The sequence below is a fragment of the Delphinapterus leucas genome, chromosome 2 (assembly GCF_059928025.1).
Source record: "Delphinapterus leucas isolate spDelLeu-1000000601 "Yukka" chromosome 2, BTC_Dleu_Yukka2, whole genome shotgun sequence".
NCBI classification, from domain to species: Eukaryota; Metazoa; Chordata; class Mammalia; order Artiodactyla; family Monodontidae; genus Delphinapterus; species Delphinapterus leucas.
The window spans coordinates 38,486,852-38,504,940 of NC_143130.1; the positions used below are offsets into that span (position 1 = coordinate 38,486,852).

Here is an 18,089-nt window from a genome sequence, read left to right on the forward strand (position 1 = left end):
CTTCAACAGAAAATACAAATAAAAAAGGTTCTTTAGCAGACCTCACTCTAAGTTAACAGTGATATTTATTTAATTTTTTCCCAAAAGTTTGTGATGATCAATGGTGTGTAACAAGGTCCTCAGCTCTGGGACCTTTGAATCTTGACCCAGAGAAAAGAAAATGTAAAAACGAGAAAGTCTTTCTAAACATTTTCCACATTTTCCTCACTACTTCTGCACTTTCTCCACCGCATAGAATAAAACTCTGAGGCTCAGACAGACTGAGGCACTTACCGTATCAGCCACTAGATGGGGTTAAAGCTTCTTTTTTTAAACTGGTAGTTTTGTGAACTGGCACCAAGGGTTCCTTAGAGGCGCAAGAACAAAATCCGTCTTTGTAAACAATAAAAGGACTCATTCATCAGGGGTTAAGTATTAACCAATAAAGAGTACAACAGAAATAAATGAACAAAACCTCATCTCAGCTTCTAGCTGCTAGGTCTTCTTGAGGCCACTCCTTGTATTCTTGAGATGGTTCTAAGTTTCCCTACCCCTTCTGATGTCAAAGAAAGTCTGGCAGTGTCACACAGGACAGCCTTTCAGCAGGGTGGGAAGGGTCTGCTCTTGCAGTGAGGTCCAGGCCAGCCATGCCAGACTTGGGCAGCGATGGGCAGCTTTAGCTGGATTAAATCCTGGTATTCAGCACCAGCTAACCTGCAGTAATTTGAAAGCAGGCATCCTGGTAGCTGAGCACTATGAGGGTTGCAGCTTTTCTAGAAGACATATCTGGGAAATGCTGCACTAAGCTGAACTCTTCTTCCTGTAGTTGGGGTCTTCCAAATCAATCTCATAAAAGGTTAGAGCTTGGGGTCTCTCAACTCCCAGGCTTGAAGAAGACCTGAAATCCCAGCCCAAGAATTTGCATTTCTAGCTAATTCTGACCTTCAAGTTGTTTCACCTACGAGTCATAGGCATGTACAGTTTATTCATCTGTAAAACAGGGATAGCAATATCACCTCACCTCACTTTTTATTTTTTTAAGGAATAGCACAGACAGTGTATGTTATAGGACCTTGCAAAATGTAAGTGGAAACCAATACTCCAAACCACAACTGACCGACACTCTGTTTTGGCACATGGGTAGCTTTGTTCCTCCTGGGAGGCTATGTCTCCTTAACTAACTTCCCAGAGTCTGGTTCTAACTCATTCTGAAATGGAAATGAGAACGTCCTTTCCTGGCCTGAGGACTCTTTCCTGCCCAGCTGGTCAGAAATGGAGGATATGGCTTCTGACCCCACTGCTCACTCTGCCACCAGTGCCCACACCCCAGAATGTCAGTTAATTTAGCTTTGATGAAAACATTTCTAAATTTGTTTCTTAGAAAGCGCCAAAGGTGACATTCTGAATATTAGCTGTCACCTCCATGGGTTTGATATCCCCTCTCCTTGCTCAAGATTCCAATTCCATAAGGACGTGGGACTCAGCCTCCACCAGTGGAGGTCTCTGCCCTTGAGGAAATTTCTGTGTGGCCCCAAGAAGAAAGCATCCTACAGCACAGTCTTTTCCTCAGAACAGCAAGCAACCCCTCTGTTCCTAATGCCCTCCTATTGTCAGCTCTCTCTCGCTGGGTACCTAGGAAGCTACCAAATTGTCTGCCCTTCAAATCCCCTGCCCTGTCACCTGACCAGACGCACTGCAGGACTGTCCATGGATGTCAGGGCCTGCCTGGCGGTCTCTCCTGTTCCCTCCATTGGTCAGCCTTCAGGACAAGGAATAGGCCATCTTGGCCCCACTCACCCAGGAAATAAACTAAAATTCACATTATACTGCTCTGAAGGATACTGTTACCCTCTGTGACTAACTAGTGTTTTAACATATGGGATTTTTTTTTTAAGTTTTCAAAAGACTTTCCCCCCACTTTCCTAGATGAATGACTATGGCCTAATGCTGGAATCATCAATTTCCATATCTTGCTTTGCTACCACTACATGAGTAGCAAACGTGCCAAATTCTCCCGGAAGATTTAACGTATCAAATTTGACTCACACCCAATATAATTTATCAATTTAAAGTAATCTCAATCAAAATTTAATAAGTTTTTTGGGGATTCTCTGAGGGTCCAGTAGTTAGGACTCAGTGCTTTCACTACTAAGGGCCTGGGTTGAATCCCTGGTCGGGGAACTAAGATCCTACAAGCAAAAAAAAAAAAAATTAATAAGTTTCTTGTTTTTTAGTAGAGGGGATTTACAATGACTCTAAGTTTCATCTGGAAAAATAAAACAGACGAGTATGTCCATGCAATTTTTATAACATTTTGGGGAAATTTTAGTTAAATATATTAAAATATATTTTAAAATGACAATATTTAAAACAACATGACACTTGATCAAAACAGGGTACAGACCAAGAAAACAGAAGAGAAAGACCAGAAACAAACTTAAAATATATAAAATTTTATAACAAAAAAGTTATAGAAAATCAGCAGAAAAAGGTTGAACTTTTCAATAAAATGTTAGGGCAACTGGCTATGTATTTGTGAGAACACAAAATGAAAACCCTATTGCACAGTACTCATCCATTAAATTCACCAGGAGCTTGGGAGTTTAAAGGTAAGAAAAGAAAACATATGTATGGAAATAAAGTATAAATAAACATTTACACAGCTTATTAGTGAAGCGGGGAGGAGCAGAAAAGTTTTTCTAAACATGATACCAAAGCCATAAACCATAAAAGAAGACCAATGAGCCCCACTAAATAAAAAGCAAAAATCTTGTTCCATTAAAATGACCTCCACCTACAACATCAGAAGGTACATGCCTACCTGGGGCAAAACTTCATCAACATATGAGACAGACAAAAAGCAAGTATCCTGACCACTGAAAAAGCTCATAAACCAGTAAGAAAAAAAAAAATGAACACCTTAATAGAAAAGTAGGCAAAGGACACAAATATACAATTCACAAAGATGATGACAAACGTGAAAAGAAAATCTACCTCACGCATAATCCAAAAAATAAAGTTAAAACAGCCCCAGATATCAGTTTTATTTGCTATAAATCAAATTATCAGTTATTTAAAAGGAAACTAAAAAGATAATTCCCAGAGTTAGTACCTGTGCTGAGAAACACACTCTCATACCTTCCTGGCAGGAGTGTCAAAATGGTATAACCTTTCTGGAGGGTCATTTGGGACTATGCTTCAAACACCTGAAAAATCGGGCATACTCTTTTTTTTTTTTTTTCTGGTCAAGCACTATGAGTTTATTTAGTAATGTAAACTCCAGTGATGATTAATTTTTCATAGCTGCCTACATATACAAGTTTTCATGGCATACAGATTGTCAAGAGAGCTCTCTAGGTTACAAAAGATACTTGTTACCAGATTTTTTCTGCTAAAATAATAACTTTAATGGAAGATATGACAAAAAAATTAGATAAGATTTGGTACCGTATAAGACACCAGCAGGGTACAGTGCCAAATTAAGAACAGAAAAAAGGTCTTTAGAAGATAGCAGGTTCTAATATGTATATGTATAACTATTTCAATTTGTGTACACCTGAAACTAACACATATTGTAAATCAACCATACTCCAATAAAAATTTTTTTAAAAAAGGATAGTAGGTTCTAGCTATTTATCAAACTATATAAACTTATAAGTAAAGCCCTACCAAATTAGTGTACCAGAGGTACCAAATTTGTATACCAAAGGAGTGGGACTTAGAAAGACTGCATTTCTCTTTTGAAATTCAAAGCATCTCTAGGAACTAGAAAAGTTATTTTACAGATGACTACACTAAAATTTTAAACAACAAATGATCTACTAAGGCAATGTAAATATGTTTCAAGGCTAGAAAAACTATCCCCATACTTTCCTGACATCACTCTAAACATAAGAATCGCAGTATGCTAAAATCTCAAAGCTAATATATTAAACATATTTGATATTTGGGGCTTTCTGAAATTATTTTTAGAATTTTACTTTACAAGTGGGAAATGCACTTTTAATTTTTTAATGACATTTTCCCCCTAGAGATAGAATTTAGACATTTATATCTTTTCAGAGCAAAAAAGTCATCAAAATAGGAGACTAGCATAGTACCAGCCTACAGATAATGGTTACACATGCATGTGTCTTTATTAGTCTCCAAACCATTATGAATTTATTTCAAACAAGGTTCTCTAAGCCTTCATTATTTGTATGCAAAATCCAGAGAAAACCAGTTTATCAAATTACGATTTCGTGGTCACGATCAGGGAAAATGATACTCTTCCCTGCAAAGAAATACATGTCAGTCGTTGCAGAGGCAATTTAGACCTCTTTTATTGTCTGTTACCCAGGACAAACCTTTGCCAATATCTAATTACCCACGGAATCAAATTTAAATAAAATAAAGTATTAGAAGGTAGCCCATATGATGGGTATAATTTAGATGATCTTAGCCTAAATTTATCATTTGCTCCTCAATAAAGCACACTGACTCAGATATATGTTCCACAGATGATATGCTTTTCCTTAATCAGTGCAGAAATAGAATTTGTACATCCTGAAAATATGTTTATCTGTCTATCCATGAAGAAAGCTTCCTCTTATTTGCCTCTGTCTTGTTTTGAATATGTAATTCAGAGGTTTACAGACTTTTCCAATGACTGTATTTCAGCTTGTGTTTCATCAGGAAACATTTGAAAGGATGTTTTTATTTTACAGGTTTACTATTTGAAATTCATTATTGCTCAAGTTAGTAGTCGTGGGCAGTTTTCCTGTAGAGAGCAATTCCAAACACAATGAGTAGATGCCTGCTGGCTCGAATCAATAGGTTGTACCTCTTGTCCTTTCCCTATATTTGACCACACACTATTCTGTTGTCCATGGCCTCAGGCAAATCAGATTGGTCCTTTCTTCCCACGCCTCCCAAAAGGCCAAAACCGTTCAATGGCTACGTTTTAAATAAGATTTATAACTGCCTGCAATAATCCTTTGAAGTTTTCTTACTAGAATGAAACATGAGTTTTAGGAGAGTTTCTGATTTAGTTGAAGTGGGGGGGGCGGGTAACAAGCAATAGTCACAGTATTTTTTAAAAATATAATAATTCAGTGAAGATTATACATCAACTGATGTTGCCCTAAGTTTTCTCAGTTTTAAATGATTTTTTTTTAATTGCTAGGGAACAGGTTTAGACACAGGAAATAAAATACAGGCCAGTCCATTATTTACATGCTCTTCATCTTGGCCATGAGGTCTTCCAAGCTTTCACCAGAATCTTCCACTGTTACTTCAGGTACAGAATCTTCTTGCTTTGGGGGAACTGTATGTGCCACTGTAATTCCTTCAGGTAAGTCAGGAATTGGACCTGAAGAATTTTTCAGTTCCTCTTCTGAAACCTCAGGTACCAACTCAGTACCCCACTCATTGTCGTCATGTATTATCTCTTCCTCTTCTTGAACAACCTCCTGTGTGGGCAGTGCTGCTACCTTTTTCTTATATTCTTCCTGTTGCTTCCTACAATTTCTGTCATCACACTGAGGATTTGGCTTCATGGACATAGTAGGGAAAAAATCCTGCATTGCATTGTATCCAAGGTAAAAACTAACAGTACCAAAATTTAACAGAAACTTTAACACATTTTGTACCAAGATCCCAGCAACCACTCCCATAGTGGTAGGAAGACTGGTTGCACAAACGCCTTCTCGGTTCCGAGTCTTCTCATCAATATTTGCAGCAACTACAAGCGGTGGAACACACGCAAAACAAGCAGATCCTCCAGGAATTATGAGCTGTATGTGCCCTGAAACTGCATTTTCACTGACCCCAGACTCCATCCATGTTTGTCCAAGCTCATTACAAGCTGTATTTATTGTCATTCGAGCTTCAAAATTGTCCACACAGCTAAGAACTAGGTCAACAGGTTTTCCTTCTTCTAATCCACCATTGCTTATTCTATTCATGAAACGTTCAAAGTTTTCTACTGTGGTTACATTGTAGTTGCGTACTTCAAAAAGAACATCAGGATTAATGTTCCTCAAAGTATGTTCTGCTGCTTGAACTTTACTTAATCCTGCTTGATGAGGTTGGAAGAAAAGTCTATTCATATTGGCCAGTTCCACCTTGTCATAGTCAAAGAGTAGCAACTTACCAATGCCACATCTTGTCAGCATTTCAGCAGTCACACTGCCAACTCCACCAACACCTACTATTGCTACAGCAAAGGTACGGATTTTCTCATAGTCACTTACAATTCCCATTCGTTTTAATGCCATCAAGCGGCTGTAGGGGTTGGAATCCACCACTTCGGGGCTCATCTTTTCGATGCAGGCCTGACCACCTCCTCCATCGCCGCCCCCCCAGGGCCCGGCGACTTCTCTCCTGGGCCAGTTCCCACCCCGGCTCCTCAACCCACTGTTGCAGCCGCTCCACAGACTCAGCCATGGCTGGGACCCTGGCCGCCAGTGCTCCCAGCCCCGGTCGTCGACGTCACCGCCGCCCCACGCTGTTGGCCTGCTGGGCCCGCGAGGGGTATGTGAGGAGGCACCTCGCGGCGGCCTTCCTAGCCCACAACCCTGAGGAAGCCCTCCCGGCGCCTCCCGGACTGACAATCTCCGCCGCTCCCGTGGGCCTCCCGGCCGGGCATACTCTTGACTCAGCAACTTCACTACCAGGAATTTCATCTAAGAACATAATCTTGGCTATTCCCAAAGCTTTATCCATGAAAGTGCCTATCGTAAATGCTATGTAATTTTTTCTTTCACATAAAGAAGAAAAATCTAAATATCCTAAATGGGATTGATGGAACAAACTGTGGATACATGGACTATTATGCAGCCTTTAAAAACAATGTGGTAGAAGACTGTCTTATGACGTGGACCATGCTACAGCCAGTGGGAAGAAGCAGATTACAAAAGGGAATTAGGGTATGTATACTATAACCCCATTTTAATTTTTTTAAAGGTGTATGTGAATATATATATAAGAATAAACAAAAGGTATAAAGGATATACAGCAAAGTGTGTAATTGGGCCCATCACTGGGTAGGGAACTATGGGTGATGCTGGCATTTTCCTTTATTTTACTTGCCTATGTTTTCTAAACTTCCTGCGATAAACACGTATTACTTTTCTTTTAATTTTTATTTATTTATTTATATTTTGGCTGCACCACTCGGCATGCAGGATCTTAGTTCCCCAACCAGGGATCGAACCCGCGCCCCCTGCATTGGAAGCACCAGGGTCTTAATCACTGGACTGCCAGGAAATTCCCGAACATGTATTGCTTTGATAATATGAAAAAAATAACAAGCGTTGTTAAGATGAAGGTTTGTGCATAACCTAAAATCGACAAAGGATGCATTCTCAGCTCTCCCGGGTGATGTGGGAATACTCACCAAAAGTGGAGCCTTCCCCGAGCTCCTTCCCGTATTTCAGCATGCAGTCGCCTAGCAAGCCTTCCGTCTGTGGGTACCCCGTGGTTTTCACCTGTCCTCGGATCTTCGACACAGTGTTCAGCATTCCTAGCTTAGCTCTGTATGCTTAAAAACATTATCATTTGTAATTCCTTAAAATGGCACGACGGAGTGACAGGTACATAGCATGTAACAAACGGGGCTGGAGAAATCAAGGTCACCCTAGACAAAATGTCAGAGCCCTGAGACAGGAAGGTAACTTGTGTCACCAAGTTATTCGCATGGTTTTCTAGATTCTTAACCAGGGTGGGTGCTAAGGGCACTGTTGCACAAACATGATGAAAAATAGAAATTATGGCACACACTGTGGACTCCCAAATAATAGTAACTGGGGCTCTCATTACCCCACCCACGGCTTACTCATTGAGTCAGACACTGACACCTGGGCAGACAAATTTTCCTGGGGACCAATTGCAAACTAACAACAGAATTGCTGAGGTGGGTGTTGCAAACCAACTGGTAGTTAACAGCCCCCCACCCCCAAGAGGGTATCCAGACTTATGATATTTAACTTCATGGTACAGGGCCACTGCACTGCACACTCCTGTCTAGGAAGCCTAACCAGTAGGAGACAGATGCCCCCGTGGGGAACCGGAGTCTGTGCTGATGGTCCCTCAGGTGCAGCTCCACTCCTGGACCCAAGGGAAATGATAGGTGGCCACTAAGTCCCTTCTCTGACTTAGGCCATGAGTGTTTACTAATCCCAGCTCTGTGTGACACACCATGCTAATTACTGGGACTCCAGAGAGACCTAAGACAGCCTCTGACCTCAAGGAGCTCACAGTCTAGTGACTGGAAGGCAGAAAATACAAGATGTAATTATGCAAATAAAGTCTGATGTGGTGTACAGAAAGGAAAATATAACAATACGCTGAATAAAGATGGAAAGATGCCCCCCAAAAGTGCAGAAATAGTGTAAGATGAAGAAGGGGGAATGCTTATTATGGTTTATAACCAACAGATAAAGAGTTGGCTGCTTTGACCAAAGAAGAAATTAATACAGGACAAATCAGGAAATACCTAGGGGGAAATGTGACTATGAACTGAACACCAAGCTAAGGATTTGGGAATTTATTCTGTAGGCTAGGTGGTGGCTGAGATAATTTTACGTTGTAAAGGGGTAAATTTTTATTGTCTTTTATTTTAATAATTACATATTTATTGTGCATGCAAAGCACCAAGGATCCTGTTAAAATGTAGAGTCTGATGCAGTCAGTCTGGGATGAGCCCAAATTTCTGCATTTCCCACAGTCTCTCAGGGGATGCCGATCCTCCTGGGCCATGGACCACACTTCGAGTAGCAAAGCTTTAGACACTCACGGTGCCAGTCTTTTTGAATCTTGCCCACCTCATCCTTGAAGCACTTATCCTCCTGGTCCCCAGGCACACAGGCTTCACTCTCTCGTCACAAAGACACACAGACACACACACACACACACACACACACACACACACACACTCTGCTCCTCTCCCCACTGTCAGGGCGGGACGTGGGATGCAGCAGTCCTGTGACTGAGGGCCACTAAATGGAATGAGAGGCTGCTAGGCCTCCCTTCCTCTTCTTCAGGAATAACCAGAGGTGTCTGGCCAAGTGGACACTTTCATTGTTGGCCAGTACCTCCCTACTCCATTCCAGTGTCAGCTCATTGAGGGCAGGTTCCCTTCCAACTCAACCGTATATCCCAGGACCCAGGAAACCCCCTCGCCTAGAGGGAGCATTTGCTAAACATGTGTTGACTGATTCATCAGGAAAAGGGACTTGTATGGTTCAATCACTGACAAGGCCCAGGAAGAGATATATAATTATGCTTTTTAAAACGATAATCAGCTGTACAGTTTTAAAGAATTCTATACCTGCCATCCTGCCTGGACATAATATTTTATTCAATGTATGTTTTTAAATTTATTTTCTAGATTTTCAGATGGTTGGATGTGTGCTGATTCCTACAGCCGAGGCAATCACGATAATTATGTGCAAATAATAAATTCATACAAAGTAAAGGCAGATTTGGAAAGCCACAGAATTCAAAGCTCGGACGCCCTCTACTGGTTTCTATAGTTTAGAACTTAGGAAAACTTCATCAAGGGATGCTGCTTCAATACCTAGGAGTGAAAAGACCTCCTGTCCAGAAGCTGCGGTAACACTGGACCTTCTCATGTTTCTCATGTTTATCATACCTCACTTCATCAGCATTTAAGCCATGAAGTGAAAGCCGTTTCAAAGTCACAGGCACCGTTAGAACAGGATGGCAGAAATTTTTAAAAAAAGAAAAAAAGAGGAACCAGCTGAATAAGAAAACATGGACAAAATATTTAGTGGGTTTCCAAAGCATCTCATAAAAAACGTCTTTGCTTAGCAGTGTCTTGCTGCTAAGACCAAGACTCCACCCGAATAACGTCACCATAGTTCACAGAAGTGTCTGTTCTGTTTGTCATCAGCTAGGATTCACTGCAACTACCTTTAGTCACTCAACTTAAAAAAACTGAATTTCATTATTCGGACACAGAGGACATTGTTTCTAGATCACGTCAACCATACGCTCAGTAAACCTAGATTATTAGAATCTGTGACAGCGAATGAACAACTGAATATTTCAAGACATTTTCTAACTTTACCTGGATTCGGCTGAAGATATTCTGTAGCTTTTGAAAGAATTTCTGCAACAGCTTTATTGGTAACGTCTATTTTCTTAAAAAAAGAGAAACACATGAAGATATTGGTAAATGACAAACAGTGAATTCTACAGAAAAACAAACAGAGAAATAAATTTGATCAATTTAATATTTATAACACCATTTAATGATTTTAATCCAGATGGACATTTTCAACATTTTTGGAAGAGGTAATATTTTCTTAACTTTTTGATTCTGGGACATCCTTCCAATACTTGCTCCTCCCAATGATGGTGGAGAACACTAACTTCTTATTCAACATTAAAATGAATATTAATGTAATATTTAGGAAACTTGGACAAGTTATTATGCTCCACTAGATTATCGGTTGTGCTTGAAGGTCTCTCAAAACCAAGACTAGACATTTCTGAGCCAAACTTTCCTTATTTGCTGGGTGAACTTGAATTTCTGTACTTGTATAAGGATGCCATAATAAGGATTCATGTGAGAAACTACCTCAGTAAGCCAACGACAAAAGAATCATCATCACTAGTATCAATATTATCACTGAAATACATATTCTTCTGTTCTGTGGGCAGAAGATGCTAACAACAAAGGTTTCCCTGCCAGGTTAAGACTGAATCTTTCCTTCCTCAAAACCATTCCTGTATACTCTGGCTGTTGGTTAACCAGAAAATGAATGTGAGACTATACAATAAAAGTTAACTATGCACATTTCAATAGCTTTACTTTATACCATCAACAGCCCAAAAGAAAATGTTTTAAAGGAAAAGGAGATCCCGCTCATAAGAGCAGCAATTAAAAAATAAGCCATAACGAGGAAGAAATATTATGAGAAATGTACAATACATACTTGAAAAGCCACATTCCTAGATGGGAAAATTCAGTTTTGGAAATATGTAAATCCTCCCCCAATTAACATGTAAAAGTAATTCAAAGCCTATCACACTTTCAATTTTTTCTTTTTTTGGTTAAAACTTGGCAAATTAATAATAAAGTTAGATTCATACATCACACTACATACAGGATTAAAAATATGGACCTAAAAACAAACTGTAAAAGTACTAAACTATGCAGGAGAATATTTTGAAATACGGGGGTGGAAAGGATATTCCAGGCATCACCGAAATCCAAGCATCATAGATGAAAAGACCTAAATTCTGACTCCATAAAATTTCAAATGGAACGGTGAAAAGACACAATACACGAAGTTTGATGAAAGTGGTGAACAGAAACTAAAATGCAAAAAAATAAAGGGTTAGTATCTATTATACTCCGTACTCCCATTAGAAAAAAAAAGCAACCTGACTAGAAAGAAGGCAATCCACAAAAGAGGAGAAATACAAGTTGCTTATAAACATTTGACAAAATATTCAGGAAAATTATAAATTAAAAGGAGATACTTTCCACTCACCAGACTGACCCTCCAAAAATCTTTTTTAATTGACTGGATGCCATATAAGGTATTATACAGGTATGGAGTAATGGGCCCTTTCATATACAATAGGAGTGCTAAATGATACAATCTTTTTGAGATCAAGGTGAAGTACCTATTAATGTACCATCTATCATACTTCCAGGGGCTTAGCATCTAGAAACATACCAGTAAACTGCACGGAGGTAAAAAGATGTTTCTTAGACCATTTTACATAGTCATAAAAACTGAAAACAACTTAAATTACAATCAATAGGAGATTGACTTGATAAACTGTGAAACATCCAAGTAAGGAATACTCTTTAATCACAGGGGGAAAATACACAGAAGATCTATAGGTACTGGGAAGACGTCCACTGTACGTTGCTAAGGAAAAAAGCAACCTGGGAGTGATGTCTAATACAAAAAAACTCATTTTTGTCATTTAAAAATCTATGATCTGTTCAGGGTCAGAAGCTTTCAACGAAGCACTCTCATCCAACCTGAAATTGTATTTGTTCCCCTTAGCTGAATGCTTAAATCTGGGGCCCCAGGAAGGTTTAAAAAGACAGTACAGAAATGAATCAAGCCCATATTACTGATACACGTGTGCTAGCTGTGTGTGTGGGAATGTGCCTGTGTGTATGTGTACTTGACCTGGTAACGAGTTTTGTAAACTTTGAACTCTCTTCAGTATGTTCAATTGTTTATGAAGATCTTTGAAATGTTTAAGAAAATTTGATAATTTAGTGTTTACATTTTATTAGAGTTACAAGAAATGTAAGTGCATAGGAAAATCCTGTTTTAGATTTGATGTTAAGTTTGAGGGACTCCTATGCACTGCATTTGTATTGCAGGAATTTGCATTAAGGGAATTTGCTTAATTATGTAACTAGCTGGTGACAAACGTATAAGGATTTCATCTGTTCAGCTTATGACTTAATGGAAACTAAAATGAAGATTAACTAAAAATGATCATCACTTTTATACTGAAATTACTAATTTATAAATAAAATCTATATGTGCAGTTTAAGGCTTAAGAAGAACTAGGTTTTTTATCATATAATATCGCTTATATGTGGAATCAAGAAAAATGGTACAGATGAACTTATTTGCAAAGCAGAAATAGAGTCACAGATGTAGAGAACAAACTTATGGTTACCAAGGCGGGAAGGGAGGATGGGATGAATTGGGAGGTTGGGACTGACATATATACACTACTATGTATAAAACAGATAGCTAATGAGAACCTGCTGTGTAGCACAGGGAACTCTACTCAGTGCTCTGTGGTGACCTAAATGGGAAGGAAATCCAAAAAGGAGGGGATATATGTATATGTATAGCTGATTCACTTTGCTGTACAGCAGAAACTAACACAACATTGTAAAGCAACTATACTCCAATAAAAATTAATTTTAAAAAAAGAAAAAGAAAAAAACCTAGGTTTTAGATTTATAACTTTATATATATTCAATATTAATTAAAACACAACGTAGAGTGGTCATCCCATGTATACAACCCTCTTTGGACATGAAAAGCCACCAGGTATCTAGGAGTCACCTCTGAGGGGTGAGGATGAGAGGAGGTAGAGGCGGGAATACTTTCTACTTAGACTCTTCTATTTCTTTTGGGAAAAAAATGCCAAGAAACAAATGGCCTAAAACTCACAGGCCTTGATGTACACAAACTGGTGGTGCTTCCAGGACAGCCCAGGAATCAATACAAGGAATAAACCCTTTACAAATTAAAGAGGATGCCACCAAACATGTTGGCAAAAATAGGCAATCACGTTGAACACTGAAAAAAATAACTCATGTAGTTTAAAAACAAAAAAATTGAAAACAAAACCTCCCTTCTAGAATAAATGAGGACATCGGGGGGTGGGTATGTGTGTTCAGGTTAGGCAAATGCAATGCAAATATCTCAGCAAACCATCAGGACAAACAGGGGAAAGCAGAGAGGTGAAAATTATTTTTGTAAAGCCTACCTGGTGTGAGGGCGTCTTTGTTGGTAGATTAAATCTGGAATTTCCATCTGTGTTGGTACCCTACCCCTGAGGTGCCCAAAGCCTGTGCCACTGACACTCCCAGACCTCAGCCCTTGGGTTAGAGAGCTGCTGGCAGCCCTGATTTCTGACACCTGTTTATAATAATCTCTCTTTTTTTTTTTAATTTAAAGAATCAGGAGATTGGGATTGATATATATACACTAATAGGTATAAAATGGATAACTAATAAGAACCTGCTGTATAAAAAAATAAATTAAATAAAATTCAAAAAAAAATCCACATCTGTCATTATATCCTTCTAATTCCTTATGTAGTTTGTGTTTTCCCTTTTCCCTCTCTTGCTCACACTTAGTAGAGGTGGTCTTTCAAAAAAAGAGTTCTTGGTTTTATTTATTGATTCTACCTTTTTGTTATTATGGTTTTATATTTTATTAATTTCTCATTTATCTGTATTGATTTCTTCCTTCCACCTAGAGTGATTTACTTTGCTGTTATTTTCCTAGTTTTTTGGCTTGAATGATTTATTCACTCTCTTCCAACAATTTATTTTCTATTAAATGCATTGAAGACTTAGCCATATATCACAGATTTTGACATAGACAGTTCTCATGACTAAGTGATCTTTAATTTTACTTTTCATTTCCTCTTGAAACAAGAATTATTTTTACATGTTCTCCCATTTCCAAACATCCAGAATTTGGCAACTATACCTTCCTTGTAATCCTGTGTTCTATGATTTTACTTTGAGAAATCTGTTGAGTTTTTTTCCCATATCCCAATAAATAACTGATTATTGAAATTGTTTTAAAGAAATCTGAAATTAATTCTCAATTTGAGGAATGCAAATATCTATATTATTTACAATCAAAGTTAATAGTCATACTTTATGAAAATTCTCTATGAGCCTATTATTTAATTATCTGTTATTTTATGAGAAAGGTATGCAAAATCTACTACTCTGATTTTTGTCAGTTCTCTATGCATTGACAGCTTTTACCTTACATATTCAGATGCCATGTTAAATGATGCATAACGGTTCATAACTGCTATAATTTCCTGATAGATTACATGATACATCTTTCTATAATTTTTTAAAACCTTCTTTTTCCTTTTAGTGGCCTCATAATTCACCTCTTCTAGAAAGTCCTTAAAACTTCTTGACCTATTAAATATTTCCATGCTTTTCACTGCTGTAATAAAACAGATAACAGATTTTCTTTTTGTATTTCTTCTGTCACTCATTCAGGTTTGGGAGGGAAAGGAAGTAAACAAGAGGGGTCTCAGTCCAACAACCGAAACTGAAATTATTGAAATGTACTTTTAAACTTAACATCTCAACTGAATCATTTTATTAGTAATAAAGTTACACAAATATCTTTATCTATCAAGAGATTTTTAAAGTAATTTTAGGTATGCCAATGATGTTTAAATGTTCTATGTTTTTCAATCTTCAGAAACGAACTTTTTCCAAAAGCAAAACAAAATAAGCTTTCTATCAAGGCCTTAACATTTCTAGAAAATTAATTGTGCTCACCCAGAAAATAAGAAGCTCCCCGGAGGACAGTGTGGCCAGATCCAGGGTATCCTGAAGACAGTAACCCCTACACCCCCAAGGCACAGTCTGCGGCTGAACTTTCTTCCCCAGAATCTGCTGAAAGCTCTACTACCTGCTATAGCCTGTATCGTCCATGTTACACCTGAGGAAAGATGCTTTGCTTTCTCTCTGCCCTCTCTCACCTGGGGACTCTAATTATTAAAACTAGGCTATGTTTAAAGGTCCCAAAACAAAGGGGAAAGGACCTGAGGAAGCTGATAATTAGTGATGGTCCCACTTCTGCCTCCACCTAAACTACTTCACACAGTTGACCAGGAAGCTTGTTCAGGGACCGAGACTCTACAGTCTTCCTTTGTCATGTGTTAACAATCACGTCTGTAACGTGCTCATTGTATTTTTTAAATGCTTTCATACACGTTAATTTTTCTGCATAATTCTCAAAACATCCACATGAGGCAAGCAGAGCACATATTATCATCCTTGTGTCACCCGTCAGGAAACTCTGAAACCAGCTTATCCAAGTTGATTGACATGGCTGGTTCCAGTGGATAAAACTTACTTGTTATGTAGCTGCTGAAACACGTGGGAACAGGGTCAGAGTCTTCCACACATTAAATCAATATTTATATATTCGAAGAGCCTCCTCCCAGTAATACATTTCGACTCTCCAAGATATTAAATCACAATCACTTTGGCCTACACTGTTTGCCAAGATGGACCATCTTTTGAGCATTCTGACTCTTGTCCACCAGAGGGAACCAGTTAGCCAATATCCCATCTCCCAAGGTCCAGGGTCTTTATTTGGACCTTGAAGTATGAAAGAACTGCCTTTTGGATTCCATAATCCACACCTGAATTCAAACATCCTAGATCCCCACTCTAATATCCTTTACAGTATCAGTATATATCACATCACAATGAAAGTCAAGTTTATAAGATAATTTACATTAAAATGTTCTCTTACCCTTTCCATGTCAAGAAATTCATCATCTAGTTTCGTTCCTTCAACGCCACTTATTTTTTCACTAAACAGCTGTAGAAATAAACACAAGTAATTGTACTGTACAATCATTTGTTATCACAGTATTTTACCCAAATTATTACAAACAAAAACAAAAAAACTCAGGTTCAGCTTGTTGGATTTTTTTGAATTAAGTCATTTAAGAAAATTGTTGGAAGGAGTAACCATAGCTAAGAACATGGGAAGATACACATTCCTCACTCATTCAACAGATATTTATTATGCACCTACTATATGTAAAACACATGGTAGTTGCTCTAGTAGAAACATAAGTAAGATTAATCCTGGTCATCCAGGAACCCACAGTTCAGCAAAAGAGTTCATATACCAACAGTCAACTAAATTACAAGGGAGAGGGCTTCCCTGGTGGCACAGTGGTTAAGAATCCACCTGCCAATGCAGGGGACACGGGTTCGAGCCCTGGTCCGGGAAGATCCCACATGCTGTGGAACAGCTAAGCTCGTGCGCCACAGCTACTGAGCCTGCGCTCTAGAGCCCGCAAGCCACAACTACTGAGCCCGCAAGTCACAACTACTGAGCCCACACACCACAGCTACTGAAGCCCACGCGCCTAGAACCCAGGCTCCGCAACAAGAGAAGCCACCGCAATGAGAAGCCCGCGCACCGCAACGAAGTGTAGCCCCGGCTCGCTGCAACTAGAGAAAGCCCGCGTGCAGCAACGAAGACCCAACACAGCCAAAAATAAATAAATAAACTTATAAAATACAAGGGAGAAACAATAAGAATACAAAATAATAGTACGGAACACAAATTATTGTAAACATCTTAAGTGATAAGCATTTCAGTGATTCATAGAAAGGATTCTGTGAACCTACAGTGTAAAAGGTAAGGGTGGGATCCATCCAGGACTTGTTTCCTAGAAGGCTTGGCATCTGAACTGGCTTTTTAAGGACAGGGGACATTTCAACGGGCAGGACTGAAGGAAGGCCTTCTGGTGTGAGGCAGCATGAAAAACGACCCAGAGGCAGCAATTCGTAGGGCAGTTTCTCAGCCTTGGCATTCTGATACTTATATCAGATAATTCTTTGCTGAGGAGACTGTCCTGTGCATTGTAGGATGTTTAACAGCATCCCTGGCCTCTACCTACTAGAGACCGGCAGCACACACAACCCCATTGTGAAAACCAACAATGTCTCTGGACAGTTGAGAACTACTGATATAGGACCAAGTGTGCTCAAGAAACAGCAAGAAATTTGGTTTAACTGTAATGAATGGTACTCAAGGGAGAATGAAGGAAAATAAAAGCTGAAAGGTAGGCAGAGGCCAGACCACACAGATTCTCAAATGCCAAGGTAAAGAATATGATTGAGAAGTCCCTAGAGTTTCTTCATCAAACAATGCAGTTGGAAAACCTTTTAGAAAACCAACTTTGGCTCCAGTGTGGGTTGGATTAGAAAACAAGGAGACTGGATGAGCAGTAGAAAATATGTTAAGTCACTTTCTTTAGAAAAGTACACATCTACAGGATTTGTTTACACCTTTAAAATACTTATATGAATATAAAACTCAGTAGTAAAGGGAGGTGGGTACCACCAATTAATGGTAAAAAAAAAATTGTAGGTTGTTTTAAATGTTAAGTGTGGTTTTCTGCTACTACTTACACTACTACTATCAGACACACAGTGTTACTGTTGAATAGGAAGAATATACATGCAGACAGTATTTAACTTAAATTTGAGGTGTGAGAGGGAATTACTTGAAGAGAGATGAAAGATTACCCAAAAAAGGCTACAACTCCCCATCTTCCCTGTTTCTATGTCTTTGCCATCCCTCCTAGGCAGAGCTGGAGTCTATTTCCACCTTAATGAATCGAGCTGGGCATGTGACTTGTTTTGACCCATAAAAACAAGCCTAGGCCCTACAAGATCTTGTGTGCTTTCACTCGTTCTCTTGAAACCCTGCTGCCACCATGTGAACAAGCCTGAGATAATTTGCTAGGTGGTGAGAGACAAGTGGTCCCAACACCTTCAGTCAGGACAACCAGTTAATTCCCCAAACCAG

At 38.9% G+C, this 18,089-nt stretch overlaps 1 protein-coding gene and 1 pseudogene across 1 annotated transcript in view; both read right to left on the bottom strand.

The window, feature by feature from the left end:
• Positions 1-18,089, bottom strand: part of SH3GL3 (SH3 domain containing GRB2 like 3, endophilin A3) — a 285,754-nt gene that overhangs the window by 42,166 nt on the left and 225,499 nt on the right. Inside the window, exons 2-4 of the mRNA XM_089906713.1 lie at positions 16,011-16,079; positions 10,052-10,124; positions 7,358-7,501 (exon numbers count right to left, since the gene is read on the bottom strand). Of these exons, the coding sequence (XP_089762839.1) occupies positions 7,358-7,501; positions 10,052-10,124; positions 16,011-16,079 (286 nt within the window). The remainder of the gene's footprint in view (positions 1-7,357; positions 7,502-10,051; positions 10,125-16,010; positions 16,080-18,089) is intronic.
• LOC111164667 (ubiquitin-like modifier-activating enzyme 5 pseudogene) lies at positions 35-6,358 on the bottom strand (annotated as a pseudogene).